The sequence below is a fragment of the Nerophis ophidion genome, linkage group LG05, assembly GCF_033978795.1.
Source record: "Nerophis ophidion isolate RoL-2023_Sa linkage group LG05, RoL_Noph_v1.0, whole genome shotgun sequence".
Classification (NCBI taxonomy): domain Eukaryota; kingdom Metazoa; phylum Chordata; class Actinopteri; order Syngnathiformes; family Syngnathidae; genus Nerophis; species Nerophis ophidion.
In genome coordinates, this window is record NC_084615.1 from 64,871,004 (window position 1) to 64,890,926 (window position 19,923).

Below are 19,923 nucleotides of genomic sequence, written 5' to 3' on the forward strand. Positions count from 1 at the left end.
GGCATTATTAGACATGTTGCGTGTCTGCTTTAGGAGTTATGTTTGAATACATTTGTATTGCTTTTTTTGCATTATCTCAGGATTCTAAGAACATTACTGTCATACTGAGTAATAAAACGACTTTTTTTGTTTGCAAGCCTTAAAAAAAGCATATGTTTTCAGTAGAGCGCACAAGGATGCATTATTTCAGGCATTATTAGCCATTTTTCATGTGTGGTTTAGGAGTTTAGGAGTCATATTGAGTGTGACAGTATGAGTGAAACCTATTTTTTGTATTTGCAAACCTTACCAAAATGTAACTGTGTAACATTTTAACCATTTCTGAAGTCTAGTATATATATTATCTGATTGTTTGTTGGAAAAAACAATCAAATCATAAAATTATAATTATGCTATTATAATTAAATTTATTCATTTTTAAATTACATGTATATTTTAATTTCATTTGTATTTGGATTGGTTATGCTGTTATAACCTGTCAAGGGAGCAAAAAAAAAAGGCTTGTCTCTGCCCACACGGTGGCGCCATATCACAGCAAGAAACCTTCATTGAGGATCATACAGGTTTTAGTGTTTTATGAACATATTTTAAAAAATATATTTAGGCTACTGTACATGTTTTTAAATATATTTTTCTATTTTATTTGTTCATTTTATTTTTATTTGTAATGATAGTTTGATTGGCAACACTAAAAATGTCCCTAGTGTGTGAATGTGAGTGTGAATGTTGTCTGTCTATCTGTGTTGGCCCTGTGATGAGGTGGCGACTTGTCCAGGGTGTACCCCGCCTTCCACCCGAATGCAGCTGAGATAGGCTCCGGCGCCCCCCGCGACCCCAAAATGGAATAAGCGGTAGTAAATGGATGAATGGATGGATGGATGGGTTCCAATATGTTTTGCATTTGCAACACCCGAGGAACAATTATGTAGTCTGATGACGCTGCAGTACAGTATCTGCAGTAATAGCCATAAAGATACATTTGGTTAGTATATTTTTGTGTAATGTTAACTCATGCAAATAAAAATGTTTGCTAAGAGGAAGGCTATTGTTTAAGCGGCGCTACATGTTCTTTTTTCTGGCTGAGAAAAACAAAAATAAAATGTAATTTTCCTGAATGTATCACTCCTCAATTCTACACAAGTCTCTAGAAATAGCATGTCATCAAACGGCTAGCTGTATGTACATTTGTAGCTATATTTGCATCCAGCCTTTCCCTCCACCCACATTTAATGCCAAACAAACACTTACCAATCAGCGGATTTAAGTTGCTCCAGTGGTCAAAAGATGCAATCGTTGGTTAGATCGCCGAATAGCTTCAATAGCTATTCGCTCAATAGCTTCAGTTTCTTCTTCAATTTTGTTTTCGCTATCTCCCTCCATACTCCAACCATCCGTTTCAATACATGTGTAATCTATTGAATCGCTTAAGCTGCTGAAATCCGAGTCTGAATCCGAGCTAATGTCGCTATATCTTGCTGTTCTATCCGCCAAGTTTGTTTGTATTGGCGTCACTATGTGACGTCACAGGAAAATGGACGGGTGGATTTACAGATAGGGAAAATCAGGCACTTTAAAGCCTTTTTTCGGGATATTCCATGATGGGTAAAATTTTGAAAAAAACTTCGAAAAATAGAATAAGCCACTGGGAACTGATTTTTATTGGTTTTAACCCTTCTGAAATTGTGATAATGTTCCCCTTTAAGAAGTCAGCCAACACGCTTCGTCTGCATCTTCTATGATTAGACAAGACAACACATACATTTGCAAGGCCATTTTCAAGAAGGATATTTAAAGAGAAACTACATCTTGTGAGACCATGTCGGCCTACCTTGGAAGCTCGAATGGGTTCTACAAATTGTGAGTTTGGATATTTTACTTCTTTATTTTTTCATGTTTCATATGTTTTTTTTTACAATTTTAATTTTGACAGTACCACGTAAGATATGTTTTAATTGCTGATGCGGCTCTATTGATTTTTAAATGTGCCAGAAAATAGCCCGCAGTACTGTGTAAATGTGTTTTTTTTATAGTATTTCTCCAGCATTGGTCATGTGGTGAAATAAATGATGGTATTTTGAGAGGTAATCGTTGGACACAGGACATCACTGAAGGCCTAGGTGGGAAACGCACGGCCCGCCACTGATGGTACCACAGTACTGGAAGACTGCCTCAAACAAGGAGTCCTATACTTCTTGCCGGGTTTGTCGTAAAACTGTCATTGAGGAAAGCAAACGTTGCATCAGACCATTTCATTAACTTTATCTTCTCAGATAGTATGGAAAACATAACATATCAGGAAGTTTATATCAGCCATATACAGTATTGGGGGGGAAACAGGAACAATCTTGAAATAATATTTATTAGAGATAAATGAAACTCTTACGTGAAAATACTATACTTTACATCGTTACATTACACTCAAGGAAGCTTGACCCTCTTTTAGTTTTTTGCGATAAACTGTAAGTACTTTGGACTAGCGTAATTCAGGCTAACAGGCAAGTGTCTTGTAAAATATGGCTGATTACATCATCAAAGTGAGCATGTTTGTCTCTAGCAATGCCATCAAATGAAACTGTTAGAGCCATTTCGGACATATTTACACATATTTCTCATGTTTACATATGCTTTGTTTGAAATAAATTTGATTATACGGGAATAGCTTACACGACTATATTTGGTATTTTGCTATATTATTAGTATATAGTTTAAAATGTTGTCTTTCACTTCCTATCAACGTAGTTGTGCTCTTTTAGTTTGCTCTGTTTGGACTGGGTGTCGTAAAGTGTCAGTAAATGTAAAATGTCACATTTACGACTAAAAATGGCTGAAAATCACTTCATATTCTCTACTGCTCGCTAGTGTTACCATATCTGAGTTATTGTGCAGAAATATGGGGAAATAATGACAAATGTGCTCTACATTGGTTAACTGTGTTACAAAAAAGATCAATTAGAATAATGCTACCTCAGTACAAGCATTTAAGTCTCACCTTAAAACTCATCTGTATACTCTAGCCTTTAAATAGACCTCCTTTTTAGACCAGTTGATCTGCCGCTTCTTTTCTTTCTCCTATGTCCCCCCCTCCCTTGTGGAGGGGGTCCGGTCCGATGACCATGGATGAAGTACTGGCTGTCCAGAGTCGAGACCCAGGATGGACCGCTCGTCGGGACCCAGGATGGACCGCTCACCTGTATCGGTTGGGGACATCTCTACGCTGCTGATCCACCTCCGCTTGAGATGGTTTCCTGTGGACGGGACTCTCGCTGCTGTCTTGAATCCGCTTGAACTGAACTCTCGTGGCTGTGTTGGAGCCACTATGGATTGAACTTTCACAGTATCATGTTAGACCCGCTCGACATCCATTGCTTTCGGTCCCCTAGAGGGGGGGGGGGTTGCCCACATCTGAGGTCCTCTCCAAGGTTTCTCATAGTCAGCATTGTCACTGGCGTCCCACTGGATGTGAATTCTCCCTGCCTACTGGGTGTGAGTTTTCCTTGCCCTTTTGTGGGTTCTTCCGAGGATGTTGTAGTCGTAATGATTTGTGCAGTCCTTTGAGACATTTGTGATTTGGGGCTATATAAATAAACATTGATTGATTGATTGAATGTTGGATATAGAGAACCTACAAACCCTTTATTGAGTCAAAAACAGCTAAAATGATGCAAAAAGCAAATTATAACCTGCTACCAAAGAATGTACAAAATTCTTCTCAACTAAAGAGGAGAAATATAACCTTAGAGGAAAATCTAATTTAAAACATTTGTATGCACGTACAACACTTAAAACCTTTAGCATATCAGTATGTGGAATTAAATTATGGAATGGATTAAGTAAAGAAGTTAAACATTGTCCTGATATGATCCAGTTTAAGAGGCTGTTCAAATTAATAGTGCTTACAAAGTGCAAAGAAGAAGAATTATGAGAAATACTTTCAACCTTATAGAAAATAAGATATTCTGCATCTCAGTATTTTAATAATGACTGAATTAATTGATTACATATTACAAAACTGTTGTGTATACTAATTGACAGATGTTATTTTATTATTAAAAGGTCAGTAAATGATTGTATATATTTGTAAACGCTCTGAAGTGGGAAAGGGGTAGGATTAGATAAGCTTTGGTTCTTCCTCTTCCTTTTTGGACATGATGTAAAGTGAAATGATATGAAACTGTGTGATGTATTATATTGTAAGGGTGTTCATGTTCGAAATAACCAAAAGAAAGAAAGAAAGAAAGAATGTTTTATTTTGAAAGGTCAAACAGGGCATGGAGCAACAGCTTTTTTCATAGGAAGAGAAAGACAATATTTTAAACTATATACCAATATTATAGCAAAGTACCAAATAAACAGTCATGTAAGCTATTGCTGTATAATCAAATTTACTTTATGGTATGTAAACATAAGAAATATGTGTAAATCTGTCTGAAATGACTCTAGCAGAAACAATTGTGCAGAAAATACATGTGAAATACATTGACTATATTAACACTTCTGTAGCGTTTTGCAATATGTAAAAATAAAACGACACTCAGTGTGACGAGAGCCAACACAAGAGCTGTAACAAAAATGCTGCCAAAGCTAGGGCAATACAATGGGGCAAAAAAGTATTTAGTCAGCCATCGATTGTGCAAGTTCTCCCACTTAAAATGATGACAGAGGTCTGTAATTTTCATCATAGGTACACTTCAACTGTGAGAGACAGAATGTGAAAAAATCCAGGAATTCACATTGTAGGAATTTCAAAGAATTTATTTGTAAATTATGGTGGAAAATAAGTATTTGGTCAACCATTCAAAGCTCTCACTGATGGAAGGAGGTTTTGGCTCAAAATCTCACGATACATGGCCCCATTCATTCTTTCCTTAACACGGATCAATCGTCCTGTCCCCTTAGCAGAAAAACAGCCCCAAAGCATGATGTTTCCACCCCTATGCTTCACAGTAGGTGTAGTGTTCTTGGGGGACAACTCAGTATTCTTCCTCCAAACACGACGAGTTGAGTTTATACCAAAATGGATACATGGATGATACAGCAGAGGTCTGTAATTTTAATCATTGGTACACTTCAACTGTGAGAGACAGAATGTGAAAAAATCCAGGAATTCACATTGTAGGAATTTCAAAGAATTTATTTGTAAATTATGGTGGAAAATAAGTATTTGGTCAACCATTCAAAGCTCTCACTGATGGAAGGAGGTTTTGGCTCAAAATCTCACGATACATGGCCCCATTCATTCTTTCCTTAACACGGATCAATCGTCCTGTCCCCTTAGCAGAAAAACAGCCCCAAAGCATGATGTTTCCACCCCTATGCTTCACAGTAGGTGTAGTGTTCTTGGGGGACAACTCAGTATTCTTCCTCCAAACACGACGAGTTGAGTTTATACCAAAATGGATACATGGATGATACAGCAGAGGATTGGGAGAATGTCATGTGGTCAGATGAAACCAAAATATAATTTTTTGGTATAAACTCAACTTGTCTTGTTTGGAGGAAGAAGAATACTGAGTTGCATCCCAAGAACACCGCACCTACTGTGAAGCATCATGCTTTGGGGCTGTTTTTCTGCTAAGGGGACAGGACGATTGATCCGTGTTAAGAAAAGAATGAATGGGGCCATGTATCGTGAGATTTTGAGCCAAAACCTCCTTCCATCAATGAGAGTTTTGAATGGTTGACCAAATACTTATTTTCCACCATAATTTGATGAAAATTACAGACCTCTGTCATCATTTTAAGTGGGACAACTTGCACAATCGGTGGCTGACTAAATACTTTTTTGCCCCACTGTATTTCTGTTGATTGACATGCAGAAATGTATTAATTCAACAATGTGTTTATTATTGCAGCTGTGGTCAATTAGAGATCACCAAAATGTTAGAAGCACCTTTTAATTACAACCCCAACCATTGTCTGTAATTAAATCTTGTGCAATGAAAACTGAAAATTATCCTTTTAAGCAGCACGCTTTGGTATAGCTCTTCATTGGGATCTCCTTCAATTGGACCTGTACTTGATGGAGTCTGCAGAACTGTAACTTGTATATCAAAACCCTGACATTACACACAGGTCACTAAATGATGGGAGACATTTACAGTTTAGACAAACTTGCTAATATTGATCAACTGAATCCCTAACAGGTACTTCCTTTAACAAAAGACCTCGGTCGAGCTCCGAGGGAATGTCACTCTCCAGTGTGTTACCTGTCCTTTTCCATTGTGCTTCATGACGTCCTCCGTAAGACACGGCGTCTGCAGTGTGGCGTCCATCACAGTGAAAATCAACAGCGGCTCTTCATCGTGTGACCGCTGACACAAAATACTGAAATGGCTTTCAGAGACTGAAGGTGCCGATGTTCACACAAGAGCATCAAGGCGTAAAGTTGCATGTTTAGTGGGCCTCTTTGTCACCTCTCAGTCTATTAGCACTAACTATTGTGGGTAACTTCAGAACTGACTGTTCTTCTCTGGGCAGATAAACTGCTCCTGCTCCTTTTTGACAGTAGCCAAGCCAGCCTCCTTCGCTCTGGTGGTCTTGTGGTCCTTGGTGGTGCAGCTGCTGGCTAGGAGGCGCTGGCGCTCCACACTGTGCCACATACCGTAGCCGAAGTAGATCAAGAAGCCTGAGCGGTGCACAGGTAAAGAAAGATGACATCAATGAGATGCTGTGTGTATACATGTGCAGACATATATATACAGTGGGGCAAACAAGTATTTTGTCAGCCACCGATTGTGCAAGTTCTCCCACTTAAAATAATGACAGAGGTCTGTAATTTTCATCATAGTTACACTTCAACTGTGAGAGACAGAATGTGAAAAAAAAATCCAGAAATTCACATTGTAGGAATTTTAAATAATTTATTTGTAAATTATGGTGGAAAATAAGTATTTGGTCAACCATTCAAAGCTCTCACTGATGGAAGGAGGTTTTGGCTCAAAATCTCACGATACATGGCCCCATTCATTCTTTCCTTAACACGGATGGATCAATCATCCTGTCCCCTTAGCAGAAAAACAGCCCCAAAGCATGATGTTTCCACCCCCATGCTTCACAGTAGGTCTGGTGTTCTTGGGATGCAACTCAGTATTCTTCTTCCTCCAAACACGACGAGTTGAGTTTATACCAAAATGGATACATGGGTGATACAGAAGAGGATTGGGAGAATGTCATGTGGTCAGATGAAACCAAAATAGAACTTTTTGGTATAAACTCAACTCGTCAAATTTGGAGGGAGAAGAATACTGAGTTGCATCCCAAGAACACCATACCATACTGAACCTTTTAAAGTTATTATGGACCGTCCATCCATCCATCCATCCATTTCCTACCGCTTATTCCCTTTCGGGGTCGCAGGGGGCGCTGGCGCCTATCTCAGCTACAATCGGGCGGAAGGCAGGGTACACCCAGGACAAGTCGCCACCTCATCGCAGGGCCAACACAGATAAACAGACAACATTCACACTCACATTCACACACTAGGGCCAATTTAGAGTTGCCAATCAACCTATCCCCAGGTGCATGTCTTTGGAAGTGGGAGAAAGCCGGAATACCCGGAGGGAACCCACGCATTCACGGGGAGAACATGCAAACTCCACACAGAAAGATCCCGAACTTCGTACTGTGAGGCAGACGCACCTCTTCCACCGTGAAGCCCTATTATGGACCGTAGATGTTGAAATCCCTAATTTTTTTGCAAATGCACTTTCAGAAACGTTGTTCTTAAACTGTTTGACTATTTGCTCACGCAGTTGTGAACAAAAATGTGTACCTCGCCCCATCCTTTCTTGTGAAAGACTGAGCATTTTTTGGGAAGCTGTTTTTATACCCAATCATGGCAACCATGATTGGGTGGATGGGAGAGGTACTACCTTTAAAGATGATACGGTTGCAGCTGAATTGCTGGTTGAAACCTTACTGGACCTCACCAACACCCAGCTCTTGTCTATGGCTCCAAGTAGCAGAATTTCTGCGGCCACACCACCGGCTGAACTATACAAGGGTCACCAGGGGGGTCGTTGGCTCCTCGGTAAGAGCTTGGACAGGAGATAGGCACCACCAAGCTTATTTGCCTAATGAAATGTCATGATGGAAAAACAGTCAAGTATCTACATGCCGGATCGGTCGAGGCCCTGAAAAACAACGACCGCGCTACCAACTGCCTTGGGGGCGACAAGTTTACTACTGGGACAAGATCAAGATCAACATCAACACCCAGCCTCTCAAAAAATGACACCATTATTGGGACATGGAATGTCCGCACAATGTATGCCTGTGGGAAAGTGAAGGAACTGACCCATGAACTAGTCAGATACAAAGCTCTCACTGATGGAAGGAGGTTTTGGCTCAAAATCTCACGATACATGGCCACATTTATTCTTTCCTTAACACGGATCAATCGTCCTGTCCCCTCAGAGGAAAAACAGCCCCAAAGCATGATGTTTCCACCTCCATGCTTCACAGTAGGTCTGGTGTTCTTGGGATGCAACTCTGTATTCTTCTTCCTCCAAACACGACGAGTAGAGTTTATACCATAATGGATACATGGATGATACAGCAGATGATTGGGAAAATGTCATGTGGTCAGATGAAACCAAAATAGAACTTTTTGGTATAAACTCAACTCGTCGTGTTTGGAGGAAGAAGAATACTGAGTTGGTTATGTTTTAGTTTCCCCTCTGTTTGTGTTTTATTTCCTCAGCGCTCTTATTTTTGTTCAGTTTCCTGCTCGCCTCCCTTAGCGCTGTTCCCCTCAACTGCGACTGATTGGCACCTGGCCACACCTGGACTGTCAATCAGTCGGCTGCTATTTATACCTGCCTTGCTGGAGTATTGTTTGCTGTATGCTGTTTCTGGTTCGTGTTTTCCTTGCCCTTTTTAAACATTAAAGCCATGTTTTCTTGTACCAAGCCTGCCATCTCTGCATCTTGGGGTTCGTCACCCCCACTTCATGACAGATACAACACATTTTTTTCTTGGCCTCTGTCGCTAAATTATTAGCATATGTGGGGATCAGTTGGTTTTCTTTATTGTATAAAATGTATTTGTTTGTTTTTTTGTGTTTTTTTGTCCTGTCCAGCTCCTCAGGCAATTCATGTTGTAATGTAGATGCTCATATCGGCTGTACAGATTTACTTTACAAAAGAGAAGTGTGGGATACTTCTCTTGTTGCCTTGTTTGTATTTGACTTTATTAAATAGATTTATATCATTATTTGGTGCAGTCCGGCCGGAGTAGGAGGGGATAGAAAGAGGAAAAAAGGAAGACAGAGGGGGAAATTGTGGAGATAAGGCAAGAGACAAAAACAACAAACACAACAATAACAACAACAACAACCGAAAAGCATCAGCGAATGAAATATGTACAAATATAATGGTAAAAGTGATAGCAAAGAATCAGTTAGTGAAATAAATATTAATAATTCAGAAATGACAATAAGCAATATTACACTACAAATGGAGCAATACAAATACCAATAAAAATAGCACTACTGGTAATGAATAATAATTATAATTACCCCTATTATCAACAATACAGTTGTTTCAAATGCAACAATACATGTATGTAATGATAACTTGAAATACAAAAGAAAGCAGATAAATGGAGGGGAAGAAGGAGAAGCCAACTGTATTAACCTTGTAGATTGTTATAGTAACCATAGGTTAAGCTTTGTCAGTGTGCCATGTGTTACCCAGTTTCCCCTCGGGCAACAACGTTAATACGTGTTTGATGAAATATGATTATGGGCGTGAGTGTACTGTATGAATACATATGTGCTTGTATATGTACAGTATGTGTATATGTACAGTGAATGTATATGTACAGTATATGTATGTTTGTACAGTGAATGTATATGTACAGTATGTGTAGATGTATGTTTATACAGTGAGTGTATATGTACAGTATGTGTAGATGTATGTTTATACAGTGAGTGTATATGTACAGTATGTGTAGATCAGGGGCGCTCACACTTTTTCTGCAGGCGAGCTACTTTTCAATTGACCAAGTCGAGGAGATCTACCTCATTCCTATTTTTAATTCATATTTATTTATTTATGAAAGAGACATTTTTGTTAACAAGTTAATGGTGTTTAATGATAATACAAGCATGTTTAACACACATAGATTCCTTTCTTTCATGAAGACAAGAATATAAATTGGTGTATTTGATTCTGATGACTTGCATTGATTGGAATTAGACAGTGGTGCTGATAACGTCCGCATTTTCAAATGGAGGAAAAAAAAAGTCCTCCTTTCTGTCCAATACCACATGAAAGTGGTTGGATTTTGGCATCTCATTTGTCCAACTTGCATACTCGTTTTTAAACACTTTGTTATGAGAGTAGCATATGTGTGTGGCCCTTTAATGTCTGGCAGCAGGTGAGTGACGTCAGTGACTGTGCGGGTGGGCAAGCAAGTGAGAAAGCGGTCGCTGAGGGCGGGGGAGAAATATATTGGCATCAAACTCCGTAGCTTGATAGCTTGTGCACGCTAGCTTTCTGAGACTCTTATTTTGTTAGCACAGGCAGGATGAAACAGGTCTTTTATGGTGAAGAAAGGAACTGTGCAGTCGGTCTTTAGAGGTTTGACAGTAGGTACGGAGTCTCTAGAAATAAAATGTGTTTCTCTGCGTCCGCCCTGTTAGTGATTTTTTTCTTATATATGAGCTCGCAGCAGCCAGCGTCATCTCACAAGATCCTCGGGTGCCGAGAATGTCAAACAACTGACGAAAGTGAAGTCTTGGTATGATTGATGATTGCTCATTTTTATGTCTATTTTTTAATGCCTGGCTTGAGATCGACTGACACACCCTCCGAGATCGACCAGTCGATCGCGATCGACGTAATGGGCACCCCTGGTGTAGATGTATGTTCATACAGTGAATGTATATGTAAAGTAAAGTAACGTACCAATTAATGTCACACATACTAGATGTGGCAAAATTATTCTCTGCATTTGACCCATCACCCTTGATCACCCCCTGGAAGGTGAGGGGAGCAGTGGGCAGCAGCGGCGCCGCGCCCGGGAATTATTAAGGTGATTTAACCCCCAATTCCAACCCTTAATGCTGAGTCCCAAGCAGGGAGGTAACGGGTCTCATTTTTATACTCTTTGGTATGACTCGGCCGGGGTTTGAACTCCCAACCTACCGATCTCAGGGCGGACACTAGGCCACTGAGTAGATACAGAATTTGTATATGTATGTTTGTACAGTGAATGCATATGTAGAGTATGTGTGTATGTATATTTGTACAGTGAATGTATATGTACAGTATGTGCATGTGGATGTACGAACTTTGAGTGTGTATGTATGTGGGAGCGTAGGTACCTATGTATTTTGGATCGTAGCCTAGCACCTGCATATTGAAATCTGTATTTCAACCATGAAAAATCAATTTTGAATAAATGACAGCTCACCTAGTGCCATCCACACTGAGAAACGTATCCAGGTGTCTCCACTCAGCTGAACCATGAGGTAAATATTAACAAAAATGCTCAGAATCGGCAGGTAAGGCAAAAGAGGGACCTGTTTGGACAACACACACGCATAACAATGATCAGTTGTGGTGTGTTCAGGCTCAGTCTGTGTTTCCAGATTATACATACCATGAAGGAGACCTTGTGGGTTGTCTGAGGCTGCCTGCAGACCATGACGACGCATCCACTGAAGAGGAGGAGGCAAGCGGTCAGCGATGCCAGGATCCATACTTCCAGACCACAGATGGAGTCGATGTGGTACGTGGTCAAGTAGCTGAGCACACACACCAGCAACACTGTGTTTGGACACACTCACAAGTTACTATAAAGTTACAAAAAGGAAGTGTCATATGATATACAGTGATGACAAAGTATCTCACCCAGCACACAGATGGACATGTTGACGACGCTCGATGATTGCTCAGAGGGCGAGGCGGGCGGGTGCAAGACTGTCTGCAGGGCAGAGTCACCTGCTTTTAGTTTGTTGAGGTGCGATTCCGATTCGGTCAGTTCAGACTCGCCCTCTTCAGTGGGCAGGTAGCCCTTCTCACAGCTACCTCTTCCTCGCCAATCCAGAGATCCATCTGGCTGGTACCTGTAGGGCGGCGATATTCAACTCAAATGTTTTGGAGCCCACATTTCCAGAAGTGGGCGGGGACACTTCTCCCTTCACTATTAGTCCCAATGTTGTATATTCCGAAGAACCAGTGTCCTCTAGAGCAGTGGTCCCCAACCTTTTTGTATCCGCGGACCGGTCAACGCTTAATAATTTGCCACACGGCCCAGGGGGGTCCTTTTTTTTTCTTTTTTTTGTCATAAAAAAGGGACATTTTTGTCATGAAAAGGGGAGGTTTTTGTGTTTTTTGCATTAATTGTAAGTGTATATTGTGTTTTTTTATGTTGATTTAATTTAAAAAAAAAAAAAAATTTTTTTTTTTTTTTATAAAAAATTCTTCTGCGGCCTGGTACCAATCGGGCCACGGTGGTTCTCAAATGGGGGTACGTGTACTCCTGGGGGTGCTTGAAGGTATGCCAAGGGGTACTTGAGATTTTTTTAAATATTCTAAAATTAGCAACAATTCAAAAATCCTTTATAAATATATTTATTGACTAACACTTCAACAAAATATGAATGTAAGTTCATAAACTGTGAAAAAAAATGCAACAATGCAATATTCAGTGTTGACAGCAAGATTTTTTTGTGGACATGTTCCATAAATATTGATGTTAAAGATTTCTTTCTTTGTGAAGAAAGGTTTAGAATTAAGTTCATGAATCCAGATGGATCTCTATTACAATCCCCAAAGAGGGCACTTTAAGTTGATGATTACTTCTATGTGTAGAAATCTTTATTTATAATTGAATAACTTGTTTATTTTTCAACAAGTTTTTAGTCATTTTTATATCTTTTTTTCCAAATAGTTTAAAAAAGACCACTAAAAATGAGCAATATTTTGCACTGTTATGTATACAAAAAACTGATGACATAGTACTGAATTTTACTTCTTCATTTCTTTTTTTCAACCAAAAATGTTTTGCTCCGATTAGGGGGTACTTGAAATAAAAAAATGTTCACATGGGGTACATAACTGAAAAAAGGTTAAGAACCACTGCCCTAGAGCACAGGTGCCAAACTCAAGGCCGTATCTGGCCAGCCACGTTAATTTATGTGGCCCGTGACAGCCTGGAAATAATAAGTGTTAATAAAATGCATAATCTTTTCTTACTAAAAAATATATTTGTTTTTTCCCTTTTGACATAAAAAATCATGTACCGCAAACAATTGCATATCTTTTAAAATTCAATGTTATCAAAATAGTATATTATCATGTACTCCAAAAATATGTTTTGTTAAAATAAAGATAAATACTGTATTTAAATATCTGCTTGACTTATGATCTCAAAACAAATTGTCAATTAAATTGTATAATTGATAATAGATTTTACGGTTAAAATCCTGCCGACTTGAGTTTTTTACCATAAAATCAACTTTGGTACTGTTTTTTTTTCCATATACAGTAAGTCACTAAAACATAAAAAAAAAACAAAAAAAAAAACATTAAAACAACAACATTTTACGTTAAAAAAAACAAACTGGCAGCTCTGTTGCTTGAATTTTCTTCAAGATAGCAACCCTTTGCTCTGATTACTGCTTTGCACACTCTTGGCATTCTCTCATATAACTTCAAGAGGTAGTCACCTGAAATGGTTTTCCAACAGGAACAGCTTGGCGCAGTTGGGAGAGTGGCCGTGCGCAACCTGGGGGTCCCTGGTTCAATCCCCACCTAGTACCAACCTCGTCACGTCCATTGCGTCCTGAGCAAGACACTTCACCCTTGCTCCTGATGGGTGCTGGTTAGCGCCTTGCATGGCAGCTCCCTCCATCAGTGTGTGAATGTGTGTGTGAATGGCTGAATGCGGAAGTAGTGTCAAAGCGCTCTGAGTACCTACCTTGAAGGTAGAAAAGCGCTATACAAGTACAACCCATTTACTATTTACCATAACTGTCTAGAAGGAGTTAGCTCATCAAGAGAGGGCCAAAAGTGTGCAAAGCAGTAATCAGAGCAAAGGGTGGCTATTTTGAAGAAACTAGGATATAAAACATGTTTTCAATTATTTCACCTTTTTTTGTTAATGCCTTCAGTAACAGTTTACAATGTAAATAGTCATGAAAATAAAGAAAACACATTGAATGATAAGGTGTGTTCAGACTTTTGGCCTGTATTGTAAATTTAAACATACCCCAGCTGATAAACTTAAAATAAAACATGCTTTTGTTTCGTAAATGTATAATTTTGCTGTTGCGTTTTGCGATCAGAAGACACTTTAACACGCAATCGATGGCACAACAGATGTAAACAAAAATACACAACATGACCACAAAAAAACGTATTACCCTCATTTTGATAAATTCTTCATTAGTTATGGACTACTCATGATGGAGAAATTGTGACTGGTGTTTAAAGTATGCCAACTGTGGTAACTGCCATTCATGCATTGGTAATCACTCATTAGGTATTATTATAACTATTAAGCTTATTTTTGTGAATAACTGTACTTATTTCCCCATATTTCTGCACAATAACTCAGATATGGTAACACTGGCAAGTAGTAGATAATATGGAGGGATTTTCATAAGCCTGGTTCCTGGTTGTCAGTCAGTCATTTAAAAAAGTCCCATATGGAAACAGACAACCATTCACACCATCAAAGTGTGGTAACTAAACCTGTGATGGCTGCATGACAGGCGAGTCAATAGTAGTAGTAAGCATTTTTTTCCCCCTACAGCCACTTTACGTGTTTTCACTCCAAAACAACGTCTTCATACTGAAATGACTACTGTGTTCATCTTGACCCAAAGGAGGTTACTTTTCAGCAGCAAAGGCTATAGAATAAACACTATCCTATAATAGTCCCATTCACAGTTCTTACATCACACCTTGTAATTATACCTGTGGCTCGGCGTTATTGGAATAAAATGTTTCTTGTTGTTTACCCACCTGAGAATTAGTACACAGACAGCAACCAGAGAGTAGGCCAGAAGAGTTCCGATTGACATCATGTCGACCAGCGCTTTGAGGTCAAACAGGAACGCCATGATGGCTACGGCAGGCAAAGAAAACACGATTAACATATTGAACGTAAACACATTTTATTTCAACAACTGGACTTCTGCAGAATGATTTTCCCAAAGCAGATAACGGATCATATAGCAGGGGTTTTCAAAGTGAGGAACTCGAGAGGATTTGATACAGTCGAGTCGTACCATTCTCTCTGAAAAAGTCATTTTCTAGAGCAGTGGTTCTCAAATGGGGGTACACGTACCCCTGGGGGTACTTGAAGGTATGCCAAGGGGTACGTGAGATTTTTTTTTAAATGTTTTAAAAATGGCAAAAATTCAAAAATCCTTTTTAAATATATTTATTGAATAATACTTCAACAAAATATGAATGTAAGTTCATAAACTGTGACAATAAATGCAACAATGCAATATTCAGTGTTGACAGCTAGATTTTTTGTGAACATGTTCCATAAATATTGATGTTAAAGATTTCTTTTTTTTTGTGAAGAAATGTTTAGAATTAAGTTCGTGAATCGAGATGGATCTCTATTACAATCCCCAAAAAGGGCACTTTAAGTTGATGATTACTTCTATGTGTAGAAATCTTTATTTATAATTGAATCACATGTTTATTTTTCAACTAGTTTTTAGTCATTATTTATATCTTTTTTTTCCCAAATAGTTCAAGAAAGACCACTACAAATGAGCAATATTTTGCACTGTTCTACAAGTTAATAAATCAGAAACTGATGACATAGTGCTGTATTTTACTTCTTTATCCCTTTTTTTTCAATCAAAAATGCTTTCCTATGATTAGGGGGTACTTGAATTAAAAAAAAATGTTCACTGGGGGGTACATCGCTGAAAAAAGGTTGAGAACCACTGTTCTAGAGTATGTTTTGACATGTTTATGTAAAAACTAAAAATGAAATAATTTTGCTTTTGGCGTAAGCACCTCATGCTTTGAAAATCCCTGGGTTATATCAAAACATTGAAACAAGTTGTCATGCATTGACACACAGGTGCAACTCAGTAACTTTGAAAAGTATATTTATTCCAGTATTCCAATTTAAAAAAGTGAACGTCTTGTATCCTTTAAAATGCAGAGAGGAACATTGGTTTGCACAAATTTGCTCTTTAAAACCTCCTCAGCCCTTACTAGAATTGGTTTCTTAGTCTCAATCGAACTCCTGGAATCAAAAAAGATTTGCATGCCATTCTAAGTGATTGAAATGCACCTGTGTACTGTATTTCCTTCAGCTGACCAAACAGCAGACTTCATCTCCATACTGAGTCTTGTGTGATGTGACACACTGGCGGTCCTGCTCTATTGTGTATCGACAGCTGACCGCAGTGTGGAAAAAAACTCAGCTGCTTCGTGCAGGTCTACTACTCTTTGTACATCGTACTGCGTCTTACAGAGAGGGACAAGTAAAAGTAGCTGTCGTACTTAGTATCGTGTGCGTACCGCACAAATTGAAGTCATTTCTCTGCATGTCATAAGTTCAAAGAGCAGCAGATGACAAAGATGCCAACAAGATACATAAGCATTAGGGGTGTGGGAAAAAATCGATTCGAATACGAATCGAATCGAATACGTTGTGCGATTCAGAATCGATTCTCATTTTTAAAAAATCTATTTTTTTTTTTTTTATTATTATTTTCTTTTTTTATCAATCCAACAAACCACTACACAGCAATACCATAACAATGCAATCCAATTCCAAAACCAAACCTGACCCAGCAACACTCAGAACTGCAATAAACAGAACAATTGAGAGGAGACACAAACACGACACAGAACAAACCAAAAGTAGTGAAACAAAAATGAATATTATCAACAACAGTATCAAATATTAGTTATAATTTCAGCATAGCAGTGATTGAAAATCCCTCATTGACATTATCATTACACATTTATAAAAATAAAAATAAAAAAGAACAGTGGCTTATACCTGCATCACATCTCATAAGCTTGACAACACACTGTGTCCAATGTTTTCACAAAGATAAAAAAAAGTCATACTTTTGGTTCGTTTAATAGTTAAAACAAATTTACATTATTGCAATCAGTTGATAAAACATTGTCCTTTACAATTATAAAAGCTGTTTTTTTTTCTAAAATCTACTACTTTGCTTGCATGTCAGCAGACTGGGGTAGATCCTGCTGAAATCCTATGTATTGAATGAATACAGAATCGTTTCGAATCGGAAAAATATCGTTTTTGAATCGAGTATCGAATCGAATCGAAAAAATCGATATATCATCGAATCGTGGCCCCAAGAATCGATATTGAATCAAATCGTGGGACACCCAAATATTCGCAGCCCTAATACGCATCATAGATAACACAGATTGTACTCGTGCAGTAGGAAGAGGATTCATATGGCCCAGTTTACCTGATGCAGGAAACGTGACGAATGAGGGCGTGTTCACTATCCCCTTTAACTGCAAGATGGCAGTAGAGTGCTAAATATAATAAAAAAGTGTTTTGTGGCGATTTTCAACTTTTACCACATGGTCAGTTGTTATGTAGAGTTGCGCTTTCAATCATTTTCAGCAGACTGTATTGCACAATTATTCTCCCCCCCCCCCATCCCTCACCTTTCCTCTCACGTAAGCTCCACTCAGGAATGGAGCCATATGAACCCATTCCCTACTATCTACCAGTAAGTGTATTTAATAGTACGCTGGTAACAGGCACATACTGTACATGAGCAGACATTTTTGGGGTGCTCCATGAATAGTTACCATTGTTCACAGTTCGTATGAATTCAGTGGCACTGAAAGGAGGCAAGGTACTGTATAGTCACCGCCGAGTCAACTGTAAAGACGGTGTCATGTTTAATGTACGACGATGGTGAGAAGCTAACCAAGCTCAAAAGATGCGGACTTGGCAACCTGCAACAAGCGCTCGATAGTGATATAGTGCAAGAAACATCCTGTAAGTCAGGGGTGCCCCTTACGTCGATCGCGAGCTACCAGTCGAGTGATGTGCACGCCAGCTTTCCGAGGGATCGCTTGTGCACGCCAGTTTTCCGAGACTCTGTATTTTGTTAGCGCAGGCAGCATGAAGCAGGGCTTTTATTGTGAAGATAGGAAATGTGCAGTCGGCCTTTAGAGTTTTGACGGAAGGTACGGCGCGAGAGTCTGTTGAAATAAAAAGTGTTTCTCGCCTTCCTCTCTGTCATTTTTTCATAATAATGAACTGGCAGCAGCCAGCGTCATCTCACAAGACCCTCGGGTGCCGTGAATGTCAATCAAGCAAGCTACGGAATTTGCCGCCAATGTTTTTCTTGTAAAGTGTATGGAAGCTGGATGAATTAGATGCCAAAAACCAACCACTTTCATGTGGTATTGTACAGAAAGGACAACTTTTTTTCTCCTCCATTTGAAAATGTGGGCGTTATCATCATTACTGTCTGATTCCAATCAATGCAAGTCATCAGAATCAGGTAATACACCAACTTATATTCTTGTCTTTGTGAAAGAAAGACATCTACATGTGTTACACATGCTTGTATGATCATTAAACACATTTAACTTGTTTACAAAAATGTCTCTTTCATAAATAAATAAATATAAATGATATATATAAATGAGGTAGATCCCCTCGAGTTGGTCAATTGAAAAGTAGCTCGCCTGCAGAAAAAGTGTGGGCACCCCTGCTGTAAGTAATTGAATTTTGCTCAATTATTACACGACTCTTGCATGTAGACTTAACTAGCAAAAATCTCTACTTTAATATGGCAACAAGTGTGTCCATCCATCCATTTCCTTCCGCTTGTCCCTTTCGGGGTCGCGGAGGATGCTGGAGCCAACTGTATATCAGCTGCATTCGGGCGGAAGGCGGTGTACACCCTGGACAACTCGTATCACACATAAATGTATGTGTCTATATATGTCAAATGTATTTTTTGCACATTCTCTGTGTTCTGTATTGCTTCAGATCTTGCTGTGATAATTATGACAATTTGCTGGGAATTTTATTCCATATTGTTAGATTTATCACTTAGTTATTATTCATAATAAGATATTTAAAATGCTATTTTGTTCACTTTGCACATCACATAAATTCCCTAAATGTAAAAAGGTACTGGATTTCTTCAAAAGAAGTCTGGGGTTTCTTTTTTTTTTAAGTACGGCTCAAACTATGTTAAAGCACCACTTCAAAATTACCAATTTGGTACCAGAATCGGATAATATGTTAGCAATACGCATCCCTTTTATCCCTTTATAAAAAAAAAAAAGTCATGATACTAGTAAAAATCAGTCCCTCCAGAATTTTGCAGGCTTTTGTTTGTGATATATATGTATATCATATGTGATATGATATTTAAAGATTCCTTTTTTATTCATACAAACCCCATTTCCATATGAGTTGGGAAATTGTGTTCGATGTAAATATAAACAGAATACTAGGATTTGCAAATAATTTTCAATCCATATTCAGTTGAATATGCTACAAAGACAACATATTTGATGTTCAAACTGATAAACATTTTTTTTTTTTTGCAAAAAATGATTAACTTTAGAATTTGTTGCCAGCACCACGTGACAAAGAAGTTGGGAAAGGTATTAAAAAATACTGATAAATTTGAGGAATGCTAATCAAACACTTATTTGGAACATCCCACAGGTGTGCAGGCTAATTGGGAACAGGTGGGTGCCATGATTTGGTATAAAAGCAGCTTCCATGAAATGCTAAGTAATTCACAAACAAGGATGGGGTTGGGGTCACCAATTTGTAAGCAAATTGTCGAACAGTTTTAGAACAACATTTCTCAACGAGCAATTGCAAGGAATTTAGGGATTTTACCATTTACGGTCTGTAAAATCATCAAAAAGTTCAGAGAATCTGGAGAAATCACTGCACGTAAGC

The 19,923-nt window shown here is 38.6% G+C and overlaps 1 protein-coding gene across 3 annotated transcripts in view; it reads right to left on the reverse strand.

Annotated features, from left to right (window-relative positions):
• Positions 1–4,226: 4,226 nt before the first annotated feature.
• The window catches only part of slc7a2 (solute carrier family 7 member 2), a 32,217-nt gene continuing 16,520 nt past the window's right edge, over positions 4,227–19,923 (reverse strand). For all 3 annotated transcript variants that reach the window (XM_061901796.1, XM_061901794.1, XM_061901795.1), the window contains exons 8-12: positions 14,979–15,081; positions 11,859–12,073; positions 11,608–11,774; positions 11,419–11,527; positions 4,227–6,625 (exon numbers count right to left, since the gene is read on the reverse strand). In XM_061901796.1, coding sequence (XP_061757780.1) covers positions 6,450–6,625; positions 11,419–11,527; positions 11,608–11,774; positions 11,859–12,073; positions 14,979–15,081 — 770 coding nt within the window. In that variant the 3' untranslated portion in view covers positions 4,227–6,449. The remainder of the gene's footprint in view (positions 6,626–11,418; positions 11,528–11,607; positions 11,775–11,858; positions 12,074–14,978; positions 15,082–19,923) is intronic.